The 18,225-nt window shown below is 44.4% G+C and overlaps 1 protein-coding gene across 5 annotated transcripts in view; it reads right to left on the bottom strand.

Annotated features, from left to right (window-relative positions):
- GABPB2 (GA binding protein transcription factor subunit beta 2) overlaps positions 1 to 18,225 on the bottom strand; it is a 47,280-nt gene that overhangs the window by 18,814 nt on the left and 10,241 nt on the right. For 2 of the 5 annotated variants that reach the window (XM_017966255.4, XM_078355601.1), the window contains exons 3-5: positions 9,797 to 9,904; positions 6,316 to 6,483; positions 3,942 to 4,136 (exon numbers count right to left, since the gene is read on the bottom strand). In XM_017966255.4, coding sequence (XP_017821744.1) covers positions 3,942 to 4,136; positions 6,316 to 6,483; positions 9,797 to 9,904 — 471 coding nt within the window. The remainder of the gene's footprint in view (positions 1 to 3,941; positions 4,137 to 6,315; positions 6,484 to 9,796; positions 9,905 to 18,225) is intronic. The other 3 variants (XM_017966256.5, XM_078355603.1, XM_078355602.1) reach the window with 2 other exon arrangements.

Here is an 18,225-nt window from a genome sequence, read left to right as displayed (position 1 = left end):
ACTGTTTGTCTCTATCCTGGATTTCCCCTCTGGAGTCCTCTTCCACGAACACTCCCTTCGTGGGTGGAAGCTGGTCTTCTCCTCCTAGACTCCATCATTCTCTATTCCCTTCCACTCCGTGTGGAAGCTGCTTTCCTCTCCTGGATTCCATCTTTCTGGATTCTCTCACTCAGTGTGAGTCAGCTGTTTATTTCTCTCTCCTTCTCCTGTTTTTTTCTCTCTCTAAATAAATCACTTTCTACAAAAAAAAAGTCGTTATGAAAGGGCTCTAAACAAAGAATTGAAAGTTGAAGGGGCTAATTACAGTCTATAGGCCATCTGTCAAAAAACAAAAACAAACAAATAAAACTGAAAATGACGCAGAAATAGCTATTTCTTTTTTTTTTTTGTAGAGGTGGAGTCTCATTCTGTCACCCAGGCTGGAGTGCAGTGGTGCAATCTTGGCTCACTGCAACCTACACCTCCCAGTTTCAAGCAATTCTGCCTCAGCCTCCCAAGTAGCTACAGGTGCACACTGCCACACCCAGTTAATTTCTTTTGTATTTAATAGAGATGGGGTTTCACCGTGTTGCCCAGGTTGGTCTTAAACTCTTGAGCTCAGGCAATCCACCCGCTTCAGCCTCCCAAAGTGCTGGGATTACAGGCGTGAGCCACCACATCTGGCCTAAATTCATTCTTGAATTTGCCCTTTTCCTTTATCCTCTGCTAGGACCTGAAGTGTTTACAGCATGATAAAATTAAAGATAAGAAATAAAACATTATAATATTACACGACAGACATCCTGTAAGGGCCATGGAAGCACAGAGGAGGGAAGAGTAGTATTGCTACATGGCAAAAAAGCACTTCCTTAATTCAAGTCCTCATTGGCTCTTGCCTGGCTTAATGAAAGTCACCATATAGTTATTTAGCATTAAGTGTCTTCTTTCTCTGATCTGTGTGCCACACTCCAAAGAATCATCTTTTTAAAATAAATTTAATCATATCAGTCCTCTATTTAAAAACGTCTATCCACATCCATCATCCACATGACATTCAAACTTCTGCGCATGCTGTGTAACACCTCCACGTTCAGAATCCAGCCTTTCAAGCTTAGCATCTGCCACTCCCAAACTCTACTTCCTTTGACCACTCTCTCATCACTCAACTGCTTTTTCTTGCACATTCCACGTTCTTTTATACCTCTGTCTTTGATTTGCTTTTTTTCTAGCCTAGAATACAGTTTTCTCACTTCTCTGCCTACTTCAATATTCAGTTCAAATTCTACTATTCCCTTCTTTGTGCTCCCATGGCACTTATAATGTATCTATTTAACATGCAGTTAAATATTTTATTTCCTGTCTTTACTTTTATCGTGCTGTGAACACTTCATGTCCTTTTTTTTTAAAGACTCAGTCTCACTCTTGTCCGCCACACTGGAGTGCAATGGTGTGATCTCAGCTCACTGTAACCTCTGCCTCCAGGTTCAAGTGATTCTCCTGCCTCAGCCTCCCGAGTAGCTGGGATTACAGGTACGTGCCACCATGCTCGGCTAATTGTTTTTGTAGTTTTAGTAGAGACAGGGTTTCACCATATTGGACAGGCTGGTCCAACTCCTGACCTCAGGTGATCCACCCACCTCGGCCTCTCAAACTGCTGGGATTATAGGTGTGAGCCACCACGCCTGGCCCATGTTCTATTAATTTTTATATCCCCTGGCCTACTGTTCCCCGTTTTAAGAAATTAATGGACAGGCCAGCACCGTGGTATACACCTGTAATCTCAGCACTTTGGGAGGCCGAGGCAGGCAGATCATGAGGTCAGGAGTTTGAGACCAGCCTGGCCAAGAGAGTGAAACCCCGTCTCTACTAAGAATACAAAAATCAGCTGGGCTCAAGCCTGTTATCCCAGCACTTTGGGAGGCCGAGGCGGGTGGATCACGAGATCAAGACCATCCTGGTCAACATGGTGAAACCCTGTCTCTACTAAGAATACAAAAATCAGCCGGGCTCAAGCCTGTTATCCCAGCACTTTGGGAGGCCGAGGCGGGTGGATCACGAGATCAAGACCATCCTGGTCAGCATGGTGAAACCCCGTCTCTACTAAGAATACAAAAATCAGCCGGGCTCAAGCCTGTTATCCCAGCACTTTGGGAGGCCGAGGCGGGTGGATCACGAGATCAAGACCATCCTGGTCAACATGGTGAAACCCTGTCTCTACTAAAAATACAAAAAAATTAGCTGGGCATGGTGGCGCGTGCCTGTAATTCCAGCTACTCAGGAGGCTGAGGCAGGAGAATTGCCTGAACCCAGGAGGCGGAGGTTACGGTGAGCTGAGATCGCGCCTTTGCACTCCAGCCTGGGTAACGAGTGAAACTCCATCTCAAAAAAAAAAAAAAAAGAATACAAAAATCAGCTGGGTATGGTGGCATGAGCCTATAGTCCAAGCTGCTCGGGAGGCTGACACAGGAGAATCACTTAAACCCGGGACGCAGAGGTTGCCATAAGCCAAGATCATGCCACTGCACTCCAGCCTGGGCAACAAAGCAAGACTCCATCTCAAAAATAATAATAATAATAAGCTGGGCATGGTGGTGTGCACCTGTTGTCCCAGTTGCTTGAGAGGCTAAGGTGGAAGAATCCCTTGAACCCAGGAAGTTGAGGATGCAGTGTGTTGAGATCATGCCACTGTACTCCAACCTGGGCAAAAGAGTGAGACTCTGCCTCACAAAAAACAAAACAAAACAAAACAGGATAAAATCGTTACAGTTAAATTTAAATTCTGAAGTGGTTTCCTTGTCACTCAATATGTTTTAGAGCTTCATAGACGCTCCCCAATTTATAAGGGGGTTCAACAATTTTTCAGCTTTGCCATGGTGTAAAAGTGATCTGACTTATTATGGGGATACATCTGCATCCAACATAACCCTATCAGGGAGCATCTGTATACTGTCTCACATCAGTTGATGAATATTCAGAAAACATAAAGTAATGTTTAATATTGTCCCAAGTCAAGTTTAATTAGAAAAGGAAATTTTCATGGAGAAAAAAAACATTCTAAAGACAAATATTTTAGTAGTAGCCATGACATGGTTCTTTAATCACCATGAATAATTCAGGGCTTTATAGAATATACATATATACACACATATATTTGTATTTTTTGGCTTTTGTTCTGTCTTTTTTTTTTTTTGAGACAGCATCTCGCTCTTGTTGGCCAGGCTGGAGTGCAATGGTGTGATTTCGGCTAACTGCAACATCCACCTCCCAGGTTCAAGCAATTCTTTTGCCTCAGCCTCCCAAGTAGCTGGGATTACAGGCATGTACCACCATGCCCAGCTAATGTGTGTATTTTGAGTAGAGATGGGGTTTTTCCATGTTAGTCCGGTTGGTCTAGAATTCTCAACCTCAGGTGATCCACCTGCCTTGGCCTCCCAAAGTGCTGGGATTACAGGCGTGAGCCACCTCGCCTGGCCTTTTCTTTCTTTCTTTCTTTTTTTTTTTTCCCTGAGACAGAGTCTCACATTGTCTCTGGGGTTGGTGTGCAGTGGCGCAATCGTAGCTCACTGCAACCTCCGCCTCCCGGGTTCAAGCAATTCTTTTGCCTCAGCCTCCCAAGTAGCTGGGATTACAGGCATGCGCCACCACACCCAACACATTTTTTGTATTTTTAGTAGAGACGAGGTTTCACTATGTTGGTCAAGCTGGTCTTGAACTCCTGACCTCATGATCCACCTGCCTTGGCCTCCCAAAGTGCTGGGATTACAGGTGTGACCTACTGTGCCCGGCATACATATGTATTTTAAAGATACTAATCACACTGAATCATAAAATTGAGACATATTAGAAATGCTATTTTAAGAAGATAGGAAAAATTAAGTTTTGATTCAATTCCTACAAAAAAATCCTTAACTTCTATTGAAGTATAAGCTGGAGAGTATAAAAGAGAATAAAAAGAAGCACACCTGGAGGATGACCAAAATCTCAGCACTGTTTTTCTCCAGAGCTATGTCAAAGGCAGATTTATCAAATTTGCTGAAAGCATGGACATCAGCTCCATATTTGATAAGTAACTCTACAACATCTCGATGGTGGCGTTCTGTGGCCCAGTGCAAAGCTGTCATCTTCAGCATGTCCTTGGCATTCACATCTGCACCATTCTGTCACAGAAAAGCATTTCTTTTTCAGTACACAGTAGTTATAGTAGCACAGGTGTAACATCCCATCATCAAATACAGATGATTTCCATAGAGTTTACATACTCAAATCTAGATCCCATTTAAGGAATATCAAAGGGAAAAACATTTCTCAAATTCTCCTAACTGCTGACAGCCGAGTGGGTCTTCAATGTGTGGGTCCTCTAAGGACACTGAGAAATTAGACAGATGGAAGAGGAAGAGAGAAAGAACAGATTTTGTTGCATTATTAACAGAGAGCCAAGTGCCTGGAAAAAAAAAGGCCTAAGTGCAGATAATACCTTCTGAAAGGGAAAGAAGAAAAATAAGTCTGTTTAGCCTTTAAAAAATTAGAAAAGCTTGAGTTCAAGAGTTTGAGACAAGCCTGGGCAACAGGGTGAAACCCCATTTCCACAAAACATTCAAAACATTAGCCAGGTATGGTAGTATGTGCCTGTGGTCCCAGCTACTGGGGAGGCTGAGGTTAGAGGATCTCGAGCCTGGGAGGTGGAAGTTGCAGTGAACTGATATCATACCACTGCACTCCAGCCTATAATAAGTTAATAATAAGTTGGAAAACTAGGCTGGGCACAATGGCTCATGCCTATACTCCCAGCACTTTGGAAGGCCAAGGATGGAAGGATCACTTGAAGCCAAAAGTTTAAGATCAGCCCAGTCAACATAGTGAGACCTCATCTTTATTTTAAAAAAATATATATGATTTCATGGCCGGGCGTGGTGGCTCACGCCTGTAATCCCAGCACTTTGGGAGGCCGAGGCGGGTGGATCACGAGGTCGAGAGATCGAGACCATCCTGGTCAACATGGTGAAACCCCGTCTCTACTAAAAATACAAAAAAATTAGCTGGGCATGGTGGCACGTGCCTGTAATCCCAGCTACTCAGGAGGCTGAGGCAGGAGAATTGGCTGAACCCAGGAGGCGGAGGTTGCGGTGAGCCGAGATCGCGCCATTGCACTCCAGCCTGGGTAACAAGAGCAAAACTCCGTCTCAAAAAAAAATAAATAAATAAATAAATAAATATATATATATATATATGATTTCAAGAAAATTAGACAACTGGCTAGGCACAGTAACCCCACACCTGTAATCTCAGTGCTGCTTTGGGAGGCTGAGGTAGGAGAATTGCTTGAGGCCAGGAGTTCAAGGTCAGCCTGGACTGGGCAATACAATAAGACTCTATTCTTTACAAAAAATAAAAATATATTAGCTGGGCATGGTGGTGCATGCCTATAGTCCTAGCCATTTGGGAGGCTGAGGCAGTAGAATTGCTTGAACCCAGGTGTTGAAAGCTGCAGTGAGCTATGAACATGCCACTGCTCTCTAGCCTGGGCAACGGAGTGAGCCCGTCTCAAATAAAAAATGATTATTTTGGGGATGGGTGCAGTGGCTCAGGCCTGCAATCCCCGCACTTTGGGAGGCTGAGGTGAGTGGATCACGAGGTCAGAAGCCTGGCCAACATAGTGAAACCCTGTCTCTACTAAAAATGCAAAAAACTAGTCAGGTGAGGTGGCAGGCGCCTATAATCCCAGCTACTTGGGAAGCTGAGGCAGGAGGATCGCCTGAACCAGGGATGCAGAAGTTGCAATGAGCAAGATCATGCTACTGCACTCCAGCCAGGGAGACAGTGCAATACTTTGTCTCAAAAAAAAAAAAGTGTTGTAATAAGTTAGAAAACAGCCAGGCACAGTGGTTCACACCTGTAATCCCAGCACTTCGGGAGGCTGAGGTGGGTGGATCACCTGAGGTCAGGAGTTCAAGACCAGCCTGGGCAATATGGCGAAACCCTGTCTCTACTACAAATACAAATATTAGCTGGGCTTGGTGGCAGGCACCTGTAATTCCAGCTACTCGGGAGACTGAGGCAGGAGAATCACTTGAACCCAGGAGGCAGCAGTTGTGGTGAGCAGAGATCGCGCCACTGCACTCCAGCCTGAGTGACAAGAGTGAGACTCTGTCTCAATAAATAAATAAATAAGAAAATAGAGTCCTCACAGCCATGAAGACTCTTGGAGACTCAATCAATTCTATAAACTGTCCTAAACTTAATCCTTCCCAACTCAGTTTCCTAGCACCCATTTAAGTAAGAAAACAGGACGGCAGATGTCTTCTTTAAAACATAACCTTGCCACTATTCTTGCTTTACCCGAACAAGCAGTTCCACGATGTGTGCATGTCCATCAGCCGCAGCCATGTGCAAGGGGGTCCTGTCCACTTTAGTCCGGGCATCCCTGCTAACACCTGCTCGAAGGAGTACTTCTGCTGTGGAATAATGGCCATACTGAGCTGCAAGATGAAGGGGTGATGTTCCAAGCTGTGGGAAGATAATAGTCATTGAATATCCACTGTGTGTAGTCCTAGATCAATACTGGAGAGATACAAATGAACAAGCTATGGTTCCTGTCCTTTAAGAGAGAATCTGGTTAGCAGATAAAACTGAAGAAATGGCTAAATTTAGAAGTTAGCCAGGTGCAGTGGCTCATGCCTGTAATCCCAGAACTTTGGGAGGCCAAGGCAGGTGGATCACATGAGGTCAGGAGTTCAAAACCAGCCTGGCCAACATGGTGAAACCCCATCTCTACTAAAAATACAAAAAATTAGCTGGGCTTTGTGGCAAGCACCTGTAATCCTAGCTACTCAGGAGATTGAGACAGAAGAATTGCTTGTACCCGGGAGGCAGAGGTTGCAGTGAGCCAAGATCGTGCCATTGCACTCCAGCCTGGTGACAGATCAAAATTCCATCTTAAAAAAAAAAAAAATTTAGGCCGGGCATGGTGGCTCATACCTGTAATCCCAGCACTTTGGAAGGCTGAGGTGGGCGGATCACCTGAGTTCAGGAGTTTGAGACCAGCCTGACCAACATGAAGAAACCAAAATTAGATGGGCGTAGTGGCACATGCCTGTAATTCCAGCTACTTGGGAGGCTGAAGCAGGATAATTGCTTGAACCCAGGAGGCGGAGGTTGGGGTGACCCTAGATGGTGCCATTGCACTCCAGCCTGGGCAGCAAGAGCGAAACTCCATCTCAAAAATAAATAAATAAAAAAAATACAAATTAAAGGGCAGGAGCCAGGCACAGTGGCTCACACCTGTAATCCCAGCACTTGGGGAGGCTGAGGCAGGTGGATCACCTGCAGTCAGGAGTTAAAGACCCACCTAGCCAATGTAGTGAAACCCCATCTCTACTAAAAAATACAAAAAAAGCTAGCTGGGTATGGTGGTAGGCACCTGTCATCCCAGCTACTTGAGAGGCTGAGACAGGGAGAACTGCTTTGAACCTGGGAGGTGAAGGTTGTAGTGAGCAGAGATTGTGCCACTGCACTCCAGCCTGGGCAAAAAAGTGAAACTCCATCTCAAAAAAAAAAAAAAAATCAATATGCTAATGGTCAAATAAATATACCACCAATTGAATAAGTGCTAAGTATAATGGCTTTAAGTCAGGTAGATTTATCAGGTAAGATTCCCTAAAGGATGTGACGTTAAGCAGCATTTGGAAGGTTGAAAAAAAAAAAGGATCAGGGTGGATGTGGTGACTCATGCCTGTAATCACAGCACTTTGGGAGGCCAAGGCAGGAGGACTGCTTGAGCCCAAGAGTTCAAGACCAGCCTGGGCAGTATAGAGAGACCTTATCTCAAAATAAATAAAATAAATATATATATTTTCTTTTTTTAGTGACGGTGTCTCAATATGTTGCCCAGGCTGTAATGTAGTGGCTATTCACAGGCCTGATCCTACTACTGATCAGCATGGGAGTTTTGACCTGCTCCATTTCCAACCTGGGCCGGATCACCCCTGCTTAGGCAACCTGGTGGTTCACCCCGCTCCCAGGAGGTCACCGTATTGATGCCGAACTTAGTGTGGGCATTTGATCGGCAGAGTGCACTACAGCCCAGAACTCCTGGGTTTAAGCTATCCTCCCACCTCAGCCTTCCAATTAGCTGGGACTACAGGCACGAGCCACCAAACCTGGCAATAAAGTAAAATTTAAAAAAGAAAAAGGGTAGACACTAGAAAGTTACATGTGGAATTTGAGGTACAAATTTGACTGACTGGAAGAAAAGTTTTTTGCCATAGTAAAGCAGGGCAAAACGAATGATGAGATGAAGAGGCAATAAAAATTTAACAACGGTGTATCAACAGGAGTAATTAAGTCTGTCACCCCAGCGTAAATCTTGTAAGAGTTATCTATCAGCACCCACTTTGGCCAGATATCTATTCCCTTCTTTTTGTTATGCTCTTTATTTTAAGCCTGTTCAGTTTATTCTTCGCTTTTCATATATTCAGTCTCTCGGCTTGACTGAATTTAATTCACATTGTTCATTCCAGGTCTATTTATGGAAATGCTAATTTCATGAGTTTCCTTTTCTTTCTTTTTGTTAAGTGCTAAGAATCTGTTGGCCTCTCAATCACTCCAGAATAGAGTGAAATTGTTAAAATTAGGCAATGTGTACAAAATCTGTGACTGCTAAGAAAGCCCACATTATAACTTGGACCTGTTTCTTCTGAAACTCTTTGGTCTCCAGGATGTTGCCTAGGCTCATTAAATTACACCTTCCTCTTTAATGTTTTTTTTTAACAGTGGTAAAGGAAACAGAACAGCTAGACGATTTCTTTTTTTCTTTGAGGCAAAGTTTTGCTCGTTGCCCAAGCTGGAGTGCAAATGGTGTGATCTCGGCTCATTGCAACCTCTGCCTGCCGGGTTCAAGGAATTCTCTTGCATCAGCCTCTGAAGTAGCTGGAATTACAGGCTCACGCCACCACACCCGGCTAATTTTTTGTATTTTTTTTTTTTTTTGAGATGGAGTTTCGCTGTTGTTACCCAGACTGGAGTGCCATGGCACGATCTCAGCTCACCGCAATCTCCGCCTTCTGGGTTCAAGCAATTCTACTGCCTCAGACTCCCGAGTAGATGGGACTACAGGCATGCACCACCATGCCCAGCTAATTTTTGTATTTGTAGTAGAGACGGGGTTTCACCTTGTTGACCAGGATGGTCTCGATCTCTTGACTTCGTGATCCACCCGCCTCAGCCTCCCAAAGTGCTGGGATTATAGGCGTGAGCCACCGCGCCCAGCCAATTTTTTGTATTTTTAATAGCAACAGGGTTTCACCATGTTAGCCAGGCTGGACTCAAACTCTTGACCTCAGGTGATCCACCCACCTCGGCCTCCCAAAGTGCTGGGATCACAGGTGTGAGCCACTGTGCCCAGCCTAGACGATTTCTTATTAACCAAGGCATATTAGAGAAGAGGAAACAAGGAGTTTATTAGTCTAGAAATGCATTCTTATGATATTGATTTTATTTAATTTCTAGCTAATTACAGAAGCCTATAACCCAAGTACACTCTAGAGAGAGTTAAACCTTTAGAAAATACTCTAAGAAACATTCTAGAAAATCACAAGTATATAATACCTTACAATTATCACCTATATATCCACAGGAGACTCTCAATTTGGAAAACTAAAAGAAAAAGATATTCAGATGAGACAAAGAATATAAAACTCTAGTAAGGGATATGAGGTAGAAAGGGAGTGAAGAAAAACCAATAAAGTCTGTTAGCCTTTAAGAAAAAGGTTGGTAAAAGCATATATTAGAAATAATTAAGAGGCCTTTCTTCTAAGCTTACCCAGTCCGTGGTGAATGGGGCGCCATTTGCCATCAATGTTCTCACTTCATCATCTTGGCCTTTTCTTGCTGCTTCTAGCAACCTCTTTCCCAAGTCCACCAAAGACATCTTTATGCATAGGAACAAAAGTTTTCAGGTAGCTATAACTCAAACTTAAGGAAAGCTGCCAATACATTTTTTGCAGACCTTTTATATTTGAATGTATATAAGATACATCTCAAGTTGACTGTCTGGTAGGTCACTTCCTTTCTACCTCATCTAACACAAACAAAAAAATATTTGGGAATGTTCCAAGCCCTAATATACAGGTCTATCACTCTCAATCCCCAGAAAAATACTCTGGAAATATCTGCAACACCCTACCACCTCTCTAGTTTAAGGAATTGATACCATTTTGTTCCCTTGAAATGAAGAAGGGTACAATATTATTTTAAGGAACTTAATACAAAATAATAGAACATGCACTCTGATTTCCAGGAAGGGAGCAAGATGGATGCCCCCCTGTGAAACTACTGTTTGACAGAAATTATGAGAGCCCTTTATAGCAACTAACTGCTCTCTCTGGAGGTTTGTAGGTCTTTGGATGCCACAATGAAACAGGACACATTAAGGTTTCCAAATCAAACTGCATCTCTCTTTTTTTTTTTGAGACTCAGTCTCGCTCTATTGCCTGGGCTGGAGTGCAGTGGTGCGATTTTGGCTCACTGCAGCCTTGGCCTCCCGGGTTCAAGCGAGTCTCCTGCCTCAGCCTCCTGAGTAGCTGGGATTACTGACACCCACCACTATGCCCAGCTAATTTTTGTATTTTTAGTAGAGATGGGTTTTCACCACATTCACATTGGCCAGGCTGGTCTGGAACTCCTGATCTGAAGCGATCCACCTCCCTTGGCCTCCCAAAGTGCTGGAATTATAGGCATGAGCCACCACACCCAGCCCAAACTGCATCTTAATCTTGTTTTTATCTTCTGACTATGGTGTAATGATATAATCATGCTTAAAATTTAAGGAGACCAAGCGGGGTGCAGTGGCTTGGGACTGTAATCCCAGCACTTTGGGAAGTCAAGGTAGAAGGATCACTAGAGCTCCCAAGTGTGAGACCAGACTGGGCAATATGGTGAAACTGTCTCACAAAAAAATACAAAAATTGGCCAGGCACATTGGCTTATGCCTGTAATCTCATCAGCTCTTTGGGAGGCTGAAGCAGGCAGATCACCTGAGGTCAGGAGTTTGAGACCAGCCTGGCCAACATAGTGAAACCCCATTTCCATTAAAAACACAAAAATTAGCCAGACATGGTAGCACAGACATGTAGTCCCAGCTACTTGGGAGGCTGAGGTAGGACAGTCGCTTGTACCTGGGAGGTGGAGGTTGCACAGAGCCAAGATCGCGCCCCTGCCCTCCAGACTGGGTGACAAAGCGAGACTCCATCTCAAAAAAAAAAAAAAAAAAAAAAAAAAAAAAATTAGCTGGACATTGTGGTGCATGCCTATAGTCTCGGCTACTCGAGAGGCTAAGGTGGGAGGATAACTTGAGCCCAGGAGGTGGAAGCTGCAGTGAGTTGAGATTGTACCACTGCACCCAACCCTGGGCAATAGAGCCAGACCTTGTCTCAGAAAAAAAAGAAAATAAAAAATTTAAGAAGAACAAGCCTTTACTGATCAAACACTGATATGCTTAGGCCAGTAGTTCAAAACGTATGGTTTATGGACCCTTGATGGTCCCTGATCCCTTTCAGAGTCTATGAGGCCTCGATAACTTTATATTTTTAGTAGAGACGGGGTTTCGTCATGTTGGTCAGGCGGTTCAGGCGGTTCTCGAACTCTCGAACTCAGGTGATCTGCCTGCCTCGGCCTCCCAAAGTGCTGGGATTACAGGCATGAGCTACTGCGCTCAGCCAACTGACAGTATTTACTGCCAATTATCAATTACAATTTGAGCCTTCAAGCAAAAATTGGAATCTTGGAAAATCTATAATCACCACTATCAACTTGATAACTTACTATTAATTAAAGACTTTTCTGGGCTGGGTACAATGGGTCATGCCTGTAATCCTAGCACTTTGGGAGGCCGAGGTTGGTGGATCGCAAGGTCAAGGGATCGAGACTGTCCTGGCCAACATGGTGAAATCCTGATATCTACTAAAAATACAAAAGTTAGCTGGGTGTGGTGGCGCATGCCTGTAGTCCCAGCTACTGGGAAGGGTGAGGCAGGAGAATTGCTTGAACCCAGGGGGCGGAGGTTGCAGTGAGCAGAGATCGTGCCACTGTACTCCAGCCTGGTGACAGAGCAAGACTTTGTCTCAAAAAAAAAAAAAAAAAAAAAGACTTTTTTGTTGAAGTGGTAATATTAATGAATGTGATTTTTTGATATTGTATAATAAAATGCATCAATATTTAGATGATCTACACAATTTGGTGAACGAATACTTTGTAGATGACCAGTGTTTGATGCTATGAAATCATGCACAAGTAAAACAATTCAAAGTGAAAGACCAATGGGTTTTAAGGTTACAGAATACAAAAATACACTGATGTGGTTTCAAATTCCTCATCATAACTTTTTTTCTTTTTGAAACAGGGTCTTTCCCTGTTTCAAATGGCTGGAGTACGGTGCTACGATCATAGCTCACCGAAACCTCGAACTCCTGGGCTCAAGCAATGCTCCTTCCTCAGCTTCTTAAGCAGCTAGGACTATAGGTATGCACAATCAGGCCTGACTAATTTTTTGTTTTTTTCTAGAGATGCAGTTTTATTATATTACCCAGGCTGGTTTCAAACTCTTGGCCTCAAGCAATCGTCCTGCCTTCGTGCAACTAACTTATAAGAAATTATTACTTGTCAGCTGGTCGAGGTGGCTCACGCCTGTAATCCCAGCACTTTGGGAGGCCGAGGCGGGTGGATCACGAGGTCAAGAAATCGAGACCATCCTGGTCAACATGGTGAAACCCCGTCTCTACTAAAAATAGAAAAAATTAGCTGGGCATAGTGGCACGTGCCTGTAATCCCAGCTACTCAGGAGGCTGAGGCAGGAGAATTAACTGAACCCAGGAGGCGGAGGTTGAGGTGAGCCAAGATCGCGTCATTGCACTCCAGCCTGAGTAATAAGAGTGAAACTCCGTCTCAAAAAAAAAAAGAAATTACTACTTGTCAGCTGGTTGAGGTGGCTCACGCCTGTAATCCCAGCACTTTGGGAGGCCGAGGCAGGCAGATCATGAGGTCAGGAGTTTGAGACCAGCCTGGCTAACATGGTGAAACCCCATCTCTACCAAAATACAAAAAAAGAAAAAAAATTAGCCGGGCCTAGTGGCAGGCACCTGTAGTCCCAGCTACTTGGGAGGTTGAGGCAAGGGAAAATCGCTTAAACCCGGGCAGTGGAGGTTGCAATGTGCCAAGATTGCGCCACTGCATTCCAGCTTGGCAAAAGAGCAAGACTCCGTCTCAAGAAAGAAAAAGAAAAAAAATGTTTTATGTTAATATGTAATAGATTTATTAAGTTAATTAATGAACTTTAGTTTTTCATTTTTTCTTCTTTTTTTAGAGATGGGGTCTTGCTCTGTCACCCTGGCTGGAGAACAGTGGAATGATCATAGCTCACTGCAACCTCAAATTCCTGGGCTCAAGTGATCCTCCTGCCTTGGTGTCCTGAAGTACTGGGATTATAGGTATGAGTCACCATGCCCACATAACAGTGTGATTTTTTTTTTTTGAGACGGAGTCTCACTCTTGTTGCCCAGGCTGGAGTGCAATGGCAAGATCTTGGCTCACCGAAACCTCTGTCTCCCTGGTTCAAGTGATTCTCCTGCCTCAGTCTCCTGAGTAGCTGGGATTACAGGTGCCGACTACCATGTCTGGCTAATTTTTTTGTATTTTTAGTAGAGACAGGGTTTCACTATGTTGGCCCGGCTGGTCTCAAACTCCTGACTTCTTGATCCACCTGCCTCGCCCTCCCAAAGTGCTGGGATTACAGGCGTGAGCCACCATGCCCGGCCTAACTGGCTTTGTAAGTCTTATGTGAGATTCCTTTTATGGACAGAGTGCTTTCAAAGTGAATTTAAAAAGCCTATGTGAAAAATAATTACTCTTGCTGCATTTTGTACAAATAATCATGCCACATATGATAAAGCAAATCTATTTTACCATGATTTAGTAAAAATGGGAGACTGGCTGGGTGCGGTGGCTCATGCCTGTAATCTCAGCACTTTGGGAGGCCAAAGCGGGTGGATTACCTGAGGTCAGGAGTTGGAGACCAGCTTGGCCAACATGGTGAAACCCTGTCTCTGCTAAAAATAAAAAATAAAAATAAAAATAAAAATTAGCTGAACCAGATACTCCAGAGGTTGAGGCAGGAGAATCGCTAGAACCCGGGAGGCAGAAGTTGCAGTGAGCCAAGATCATGCCACTGCACACCACCTTGCATGTCAGAGTGAGACCCTGTCTCAAAAAAAAAAAAGGGAGACAAGAGAGAGGAAAAAATTATGTTTCACAAACTATGGCACACCTGTTATTAGATTCTAGTCTCATCAGTTTTTTTTCCTGCAATTTAGACTACCCCTGCTTATTCCTGTGAACCAACCAGTGATCACTGGCTGCTGCTCAAAAGAAACAAAAGGATGGATAATGTAAAAATCCAGATCAATATTCTAATTCTGGGCACATATTGGAATCAGCTAGTCACCCCGAATCAGCTTGGTTCCAACAATCGCCCAGTTCATGGAAAACCATCTTATTAGTTTACTTGGAATCGTTTTGCTTAGTTTGCTTCACTGTTGCGGAGTGTACTGCTGTTGTACTCTGTGTAGGAATACAGGATAGGCTTACCGAATGTTTTCTTACACACTTTTTCATCTTCCAGATACCACCTTTTGTCAGAGTTATGAATAGCTCTCACCATACTGATACTTTCCGACTGAGCACCTCTCTACCCTGAATATAAGAGAACCTAAAAGTCAGGCCGGAATATCATCATCCCTATTCAGTCTGAAAAAGTTACAGAAGATGGATCTTCATCCCTTTACAACCCTTAGGATTAATGGTTCTCTTATAAAAGGGAGGGGAGACATGTCAGAGGTGTTTGAACCAGAGCAACTCCACCTTGAATAGGAGCTGGATGAAATAAGGCTGAGACCTACTGAGCTACATTCCAATTAAGTTAAGGCATTCTTTTTTTGTTTTGTTTTGTTTTTTTGAGACAAGGCCTTACTCTGTCACCCAGACTAGAGTACAGTGGCAAAATCTCAGCTCACCACAACCTCTGCCTCTCAGGCTCAAGCAATTCTTCTGCCTTAGCCTCCCGAGTAGCTGGGATTATGCTCGTGCCACTACTATCTGGCTAATTTTTGTATTTTTAGTAGAGACACGGTTTCTTTTTTCTTTTTCTTTTTTTTTTTTTGAGATGGAGTTTCGCTCTTGTTACCCAGGCTGGAGTGCAATGGCACGATCTCAGCTCACCACAACCTCCGCTTGCTGGGTTCAGGCAATTCTCCTGCCTCAGCCTCCTGAGTAGCTGGGACTACAGGCACACGCCACCATGCCCAGCTAATTTTTGGATTTTTAGTAGAGACGGGGTTTCACCATGTTGACCAGGATGGTCTCGATCTCTTGACCTCATGATCCACCCACCTCGGCTTCCCAAAGTGCTGGGATTACAGGCGTGAGCCACCGCACCTGGCCCTAGAGACACGGTTTCACCATGTTGGCCAGGCTGGTCTCAAACACCTGATCTCAAGTGATACACCCACCTCGGCCTCCCAAAGTGCTGGCATTATAGGTGTGAGCCACCGTATCCAGCCAGTTAAAGCATTCTTAGTCACAGGATGAGATAGGAGGTCAGCACAAGATAAAGGTCATAAAGACCTTGCTAATGAAACAGGCCACAGTCAAGAAAGATGTCTAAAACCCACCAAAAGCAAGATGGTGACAAGAGTGACCTCTTGATTGTCCTCCGTGCTACACTCCCACCAGTGCCATGCCATGGAGTTTACAAATGTTATGGCAATGTCCGGAAGTTACCCTATATGGTCTAAAAAGAGGAGAAATGAATAATCCACCCCTTATTTAGCATATAATCAAGAAATAATCATAAAAATGGACAACCAGGACCAGGTGTGGTGGCTCAGACTGTAATCCCAGCACTTTGGGAGGCCAAGGCGGGAGAATCACTTGGGATCAGGAGTTTGAGAACAGCCTGACCAACATGGAGAAACCTCGTCTCTACTAAAAATACAAAAAATTAGCCGGGCATGGTGGCATATGCCTGTAATCCCAGCTACTTGGGAGGCTGAGAAGGGGAATCACTTGAACCCGGGAGGCAAAGGTTGCAGTGAGCGGAGATAGTGCCATTGCACTCCAGCCTGGGCAACAAGAGCAAAACTCCGTCTCAAAAAAGGGGGGCGGGGGGCAACCAGCAGCCCGAGTGAGTAGCCATTCTTTATTCCTTTACTTTCCTTTTTTTTTTTTGGAGATGGAGTCTCACTTTGTCCACAGGCTGGAGTACAGTGGCACAGTCTCAGCTCACTGCAATCTCTGCCTCCTGGGTTCAAGTGATTCTCCTGCCTCATCCTCCCAAGTAGCTGGGACTACAGGCGTGTGCCACCACACACACACACAGAGCATTTTGGGGGGAAGAGTCAATGCTGGTACTGGCAGGTGGTCAATACTTGTCTGGTGGGCCATCTACCAGACAAGAGAGGAAGGCTGATACACTAGAAAGCAGTCTAGGCACTTCTGACTCCTTGATTACAAACAGCTAACAATATTCTCCCTTCCTGGCTATGTCCCCACTTTCCCTACACATAAACTGAGGAAACAAAATTTGTCTCACTTGCCTTCTAGGATTTTAGAGATGAATAAAATAAATTCCAGTGCTTTGGGAGGCCAAAGCAGGAGGATCACTTGAAGTCAGGAATTCAAGCCCAGCCTGGGCAACATAGAGAGATTCTGTCTCTACAAAAATAAAAAAATTAGCAGGGTATAGTGGCCCACACCTGTAATCCTAGTTATTCAGGAGCCTAACGTGGGAGGATCACTTGAGCCTAGGAGTTAGAGGCTGCAATGAGCTATGGTTACTGGACTCCAGCCTGGCTGACTGAGCAAGACCCTGTCTCTAAAAATTAAAATTAAAACAAACAAACAAACAAAAAGATTGAAAAGAACCTAAATATATGTCAATAGGGGATTGGATAGTGGTTTTTTTTTTTTTTCGAGATAGAGTTTCGCTCATGTTGCCCAAGCTGGAGTGCAATGGCTCGATCTGGGCTCACTGCAACCTCCACCTACCAGGTTCAAGCGATTCTCCTGCCTTAGCCTCCGGAGTAGCTGGGATTACAGGCATGTGCCTTCATGCCTGGCTAATTTTTTGTAGTTTTTTTTTTAAGATGGGGTTTTACCATGATGGCCAGTCTGGTCTTGAACTCCTGACCTCAGGTGATCCACCCACCTCGGCCTCCCAAAGTGCTAGGATTACAGGCGTGAGCCACAGCGCCTGGCCAATTTTTTGTATTTTTAGTAGAAACAGGGTTTCACCATGTTAGCCAGGCTGGTCTCGAACTCATGACCTCATGTGATTCACCCACCTCAGGCTCCCAAAATGCTGGGATTACAGGCATGAGCCACCATGCCCGGCCTGTTTGTTTGTTTTTTAAAGAGACAGGGCCTCACTCTGTGGTCCAGGCTGGAATGTAGTGGTGCAATCACAGCTCACTGCAGCCTCGACCTCTTGGGCTCAAGCGAGAGCCTTCCCCTTCAGCTTTCTGAGTAGCTGGGCACTACCGCAACCGAGTAAAACATTTTTTTTTTTTTTTTTGGTAGAGAGGGGGGTCTCCCTGTTTTTGCCCAGGCTGATCTAGAACTCCTGGGCTCAAGGGATCCTGTTGCCTCAGCTTTCCAATATGTTGGGATTACAGGCGTGAGCCACAGTGCCTAGCCAAAACCTTTCAATAAATGTGTGTTTTAATAATTCATGAAGTGCTTGCACTCTTGATAACAAAGTACTCTATTATCGAAGAGAAATTACTTTTGTTTTCTTAAGAATTTGGATGGAGCAATTTAATCCTTATTGTCATCAAAGCACGCGTGAAAACAGATGCCTAAGAACATCTCTCCTGGAGATGTTATTTCATTAGATGAAAATATGGTCCTGGATGGCCAAAGCTGTGTTACATTGTTGATAGCAAGCCATAGACTGTCCTTGTCTTTAGACACTGAGGTGGGGGGACCCCCTAGAGAGAAATGCCTTTTGGGAAAAGGGAGAGGAATGGGATGACCTCTGGCTCAAGGAAGTATATGAGAATAGGAGACATAACAGAAAGAATTGCAATGGAAGAATCCATGGTTCTTTTTGTATTGCTCATGTCCCCACTGGGCAGCCAGCTGTACAAACAACTGTGAAAGAAGCAGAGGCAAGGCCGGGAGTGGTGCCTGTAATCCCAGCAC

Source organism: Callithrix jacchus, chromosome 18 (assembly GCF_049354715.1).
Source record: "Callithrix jacchus isolate 240 chromosome 18, calJac240_pri, whole genome shotgun sequence".
Taxonomy (NCBI): Eukaryota; Metazoa; Chordata; class Mammalia; order Primates; family Cebidae; genus Callithrix; species Callithrix jacchus.
The sequence above is the reverse complement of the archived record's forward strand: the minus strand, read 5'-3'. Positions and strand labels throughout refer to the sequence as shown.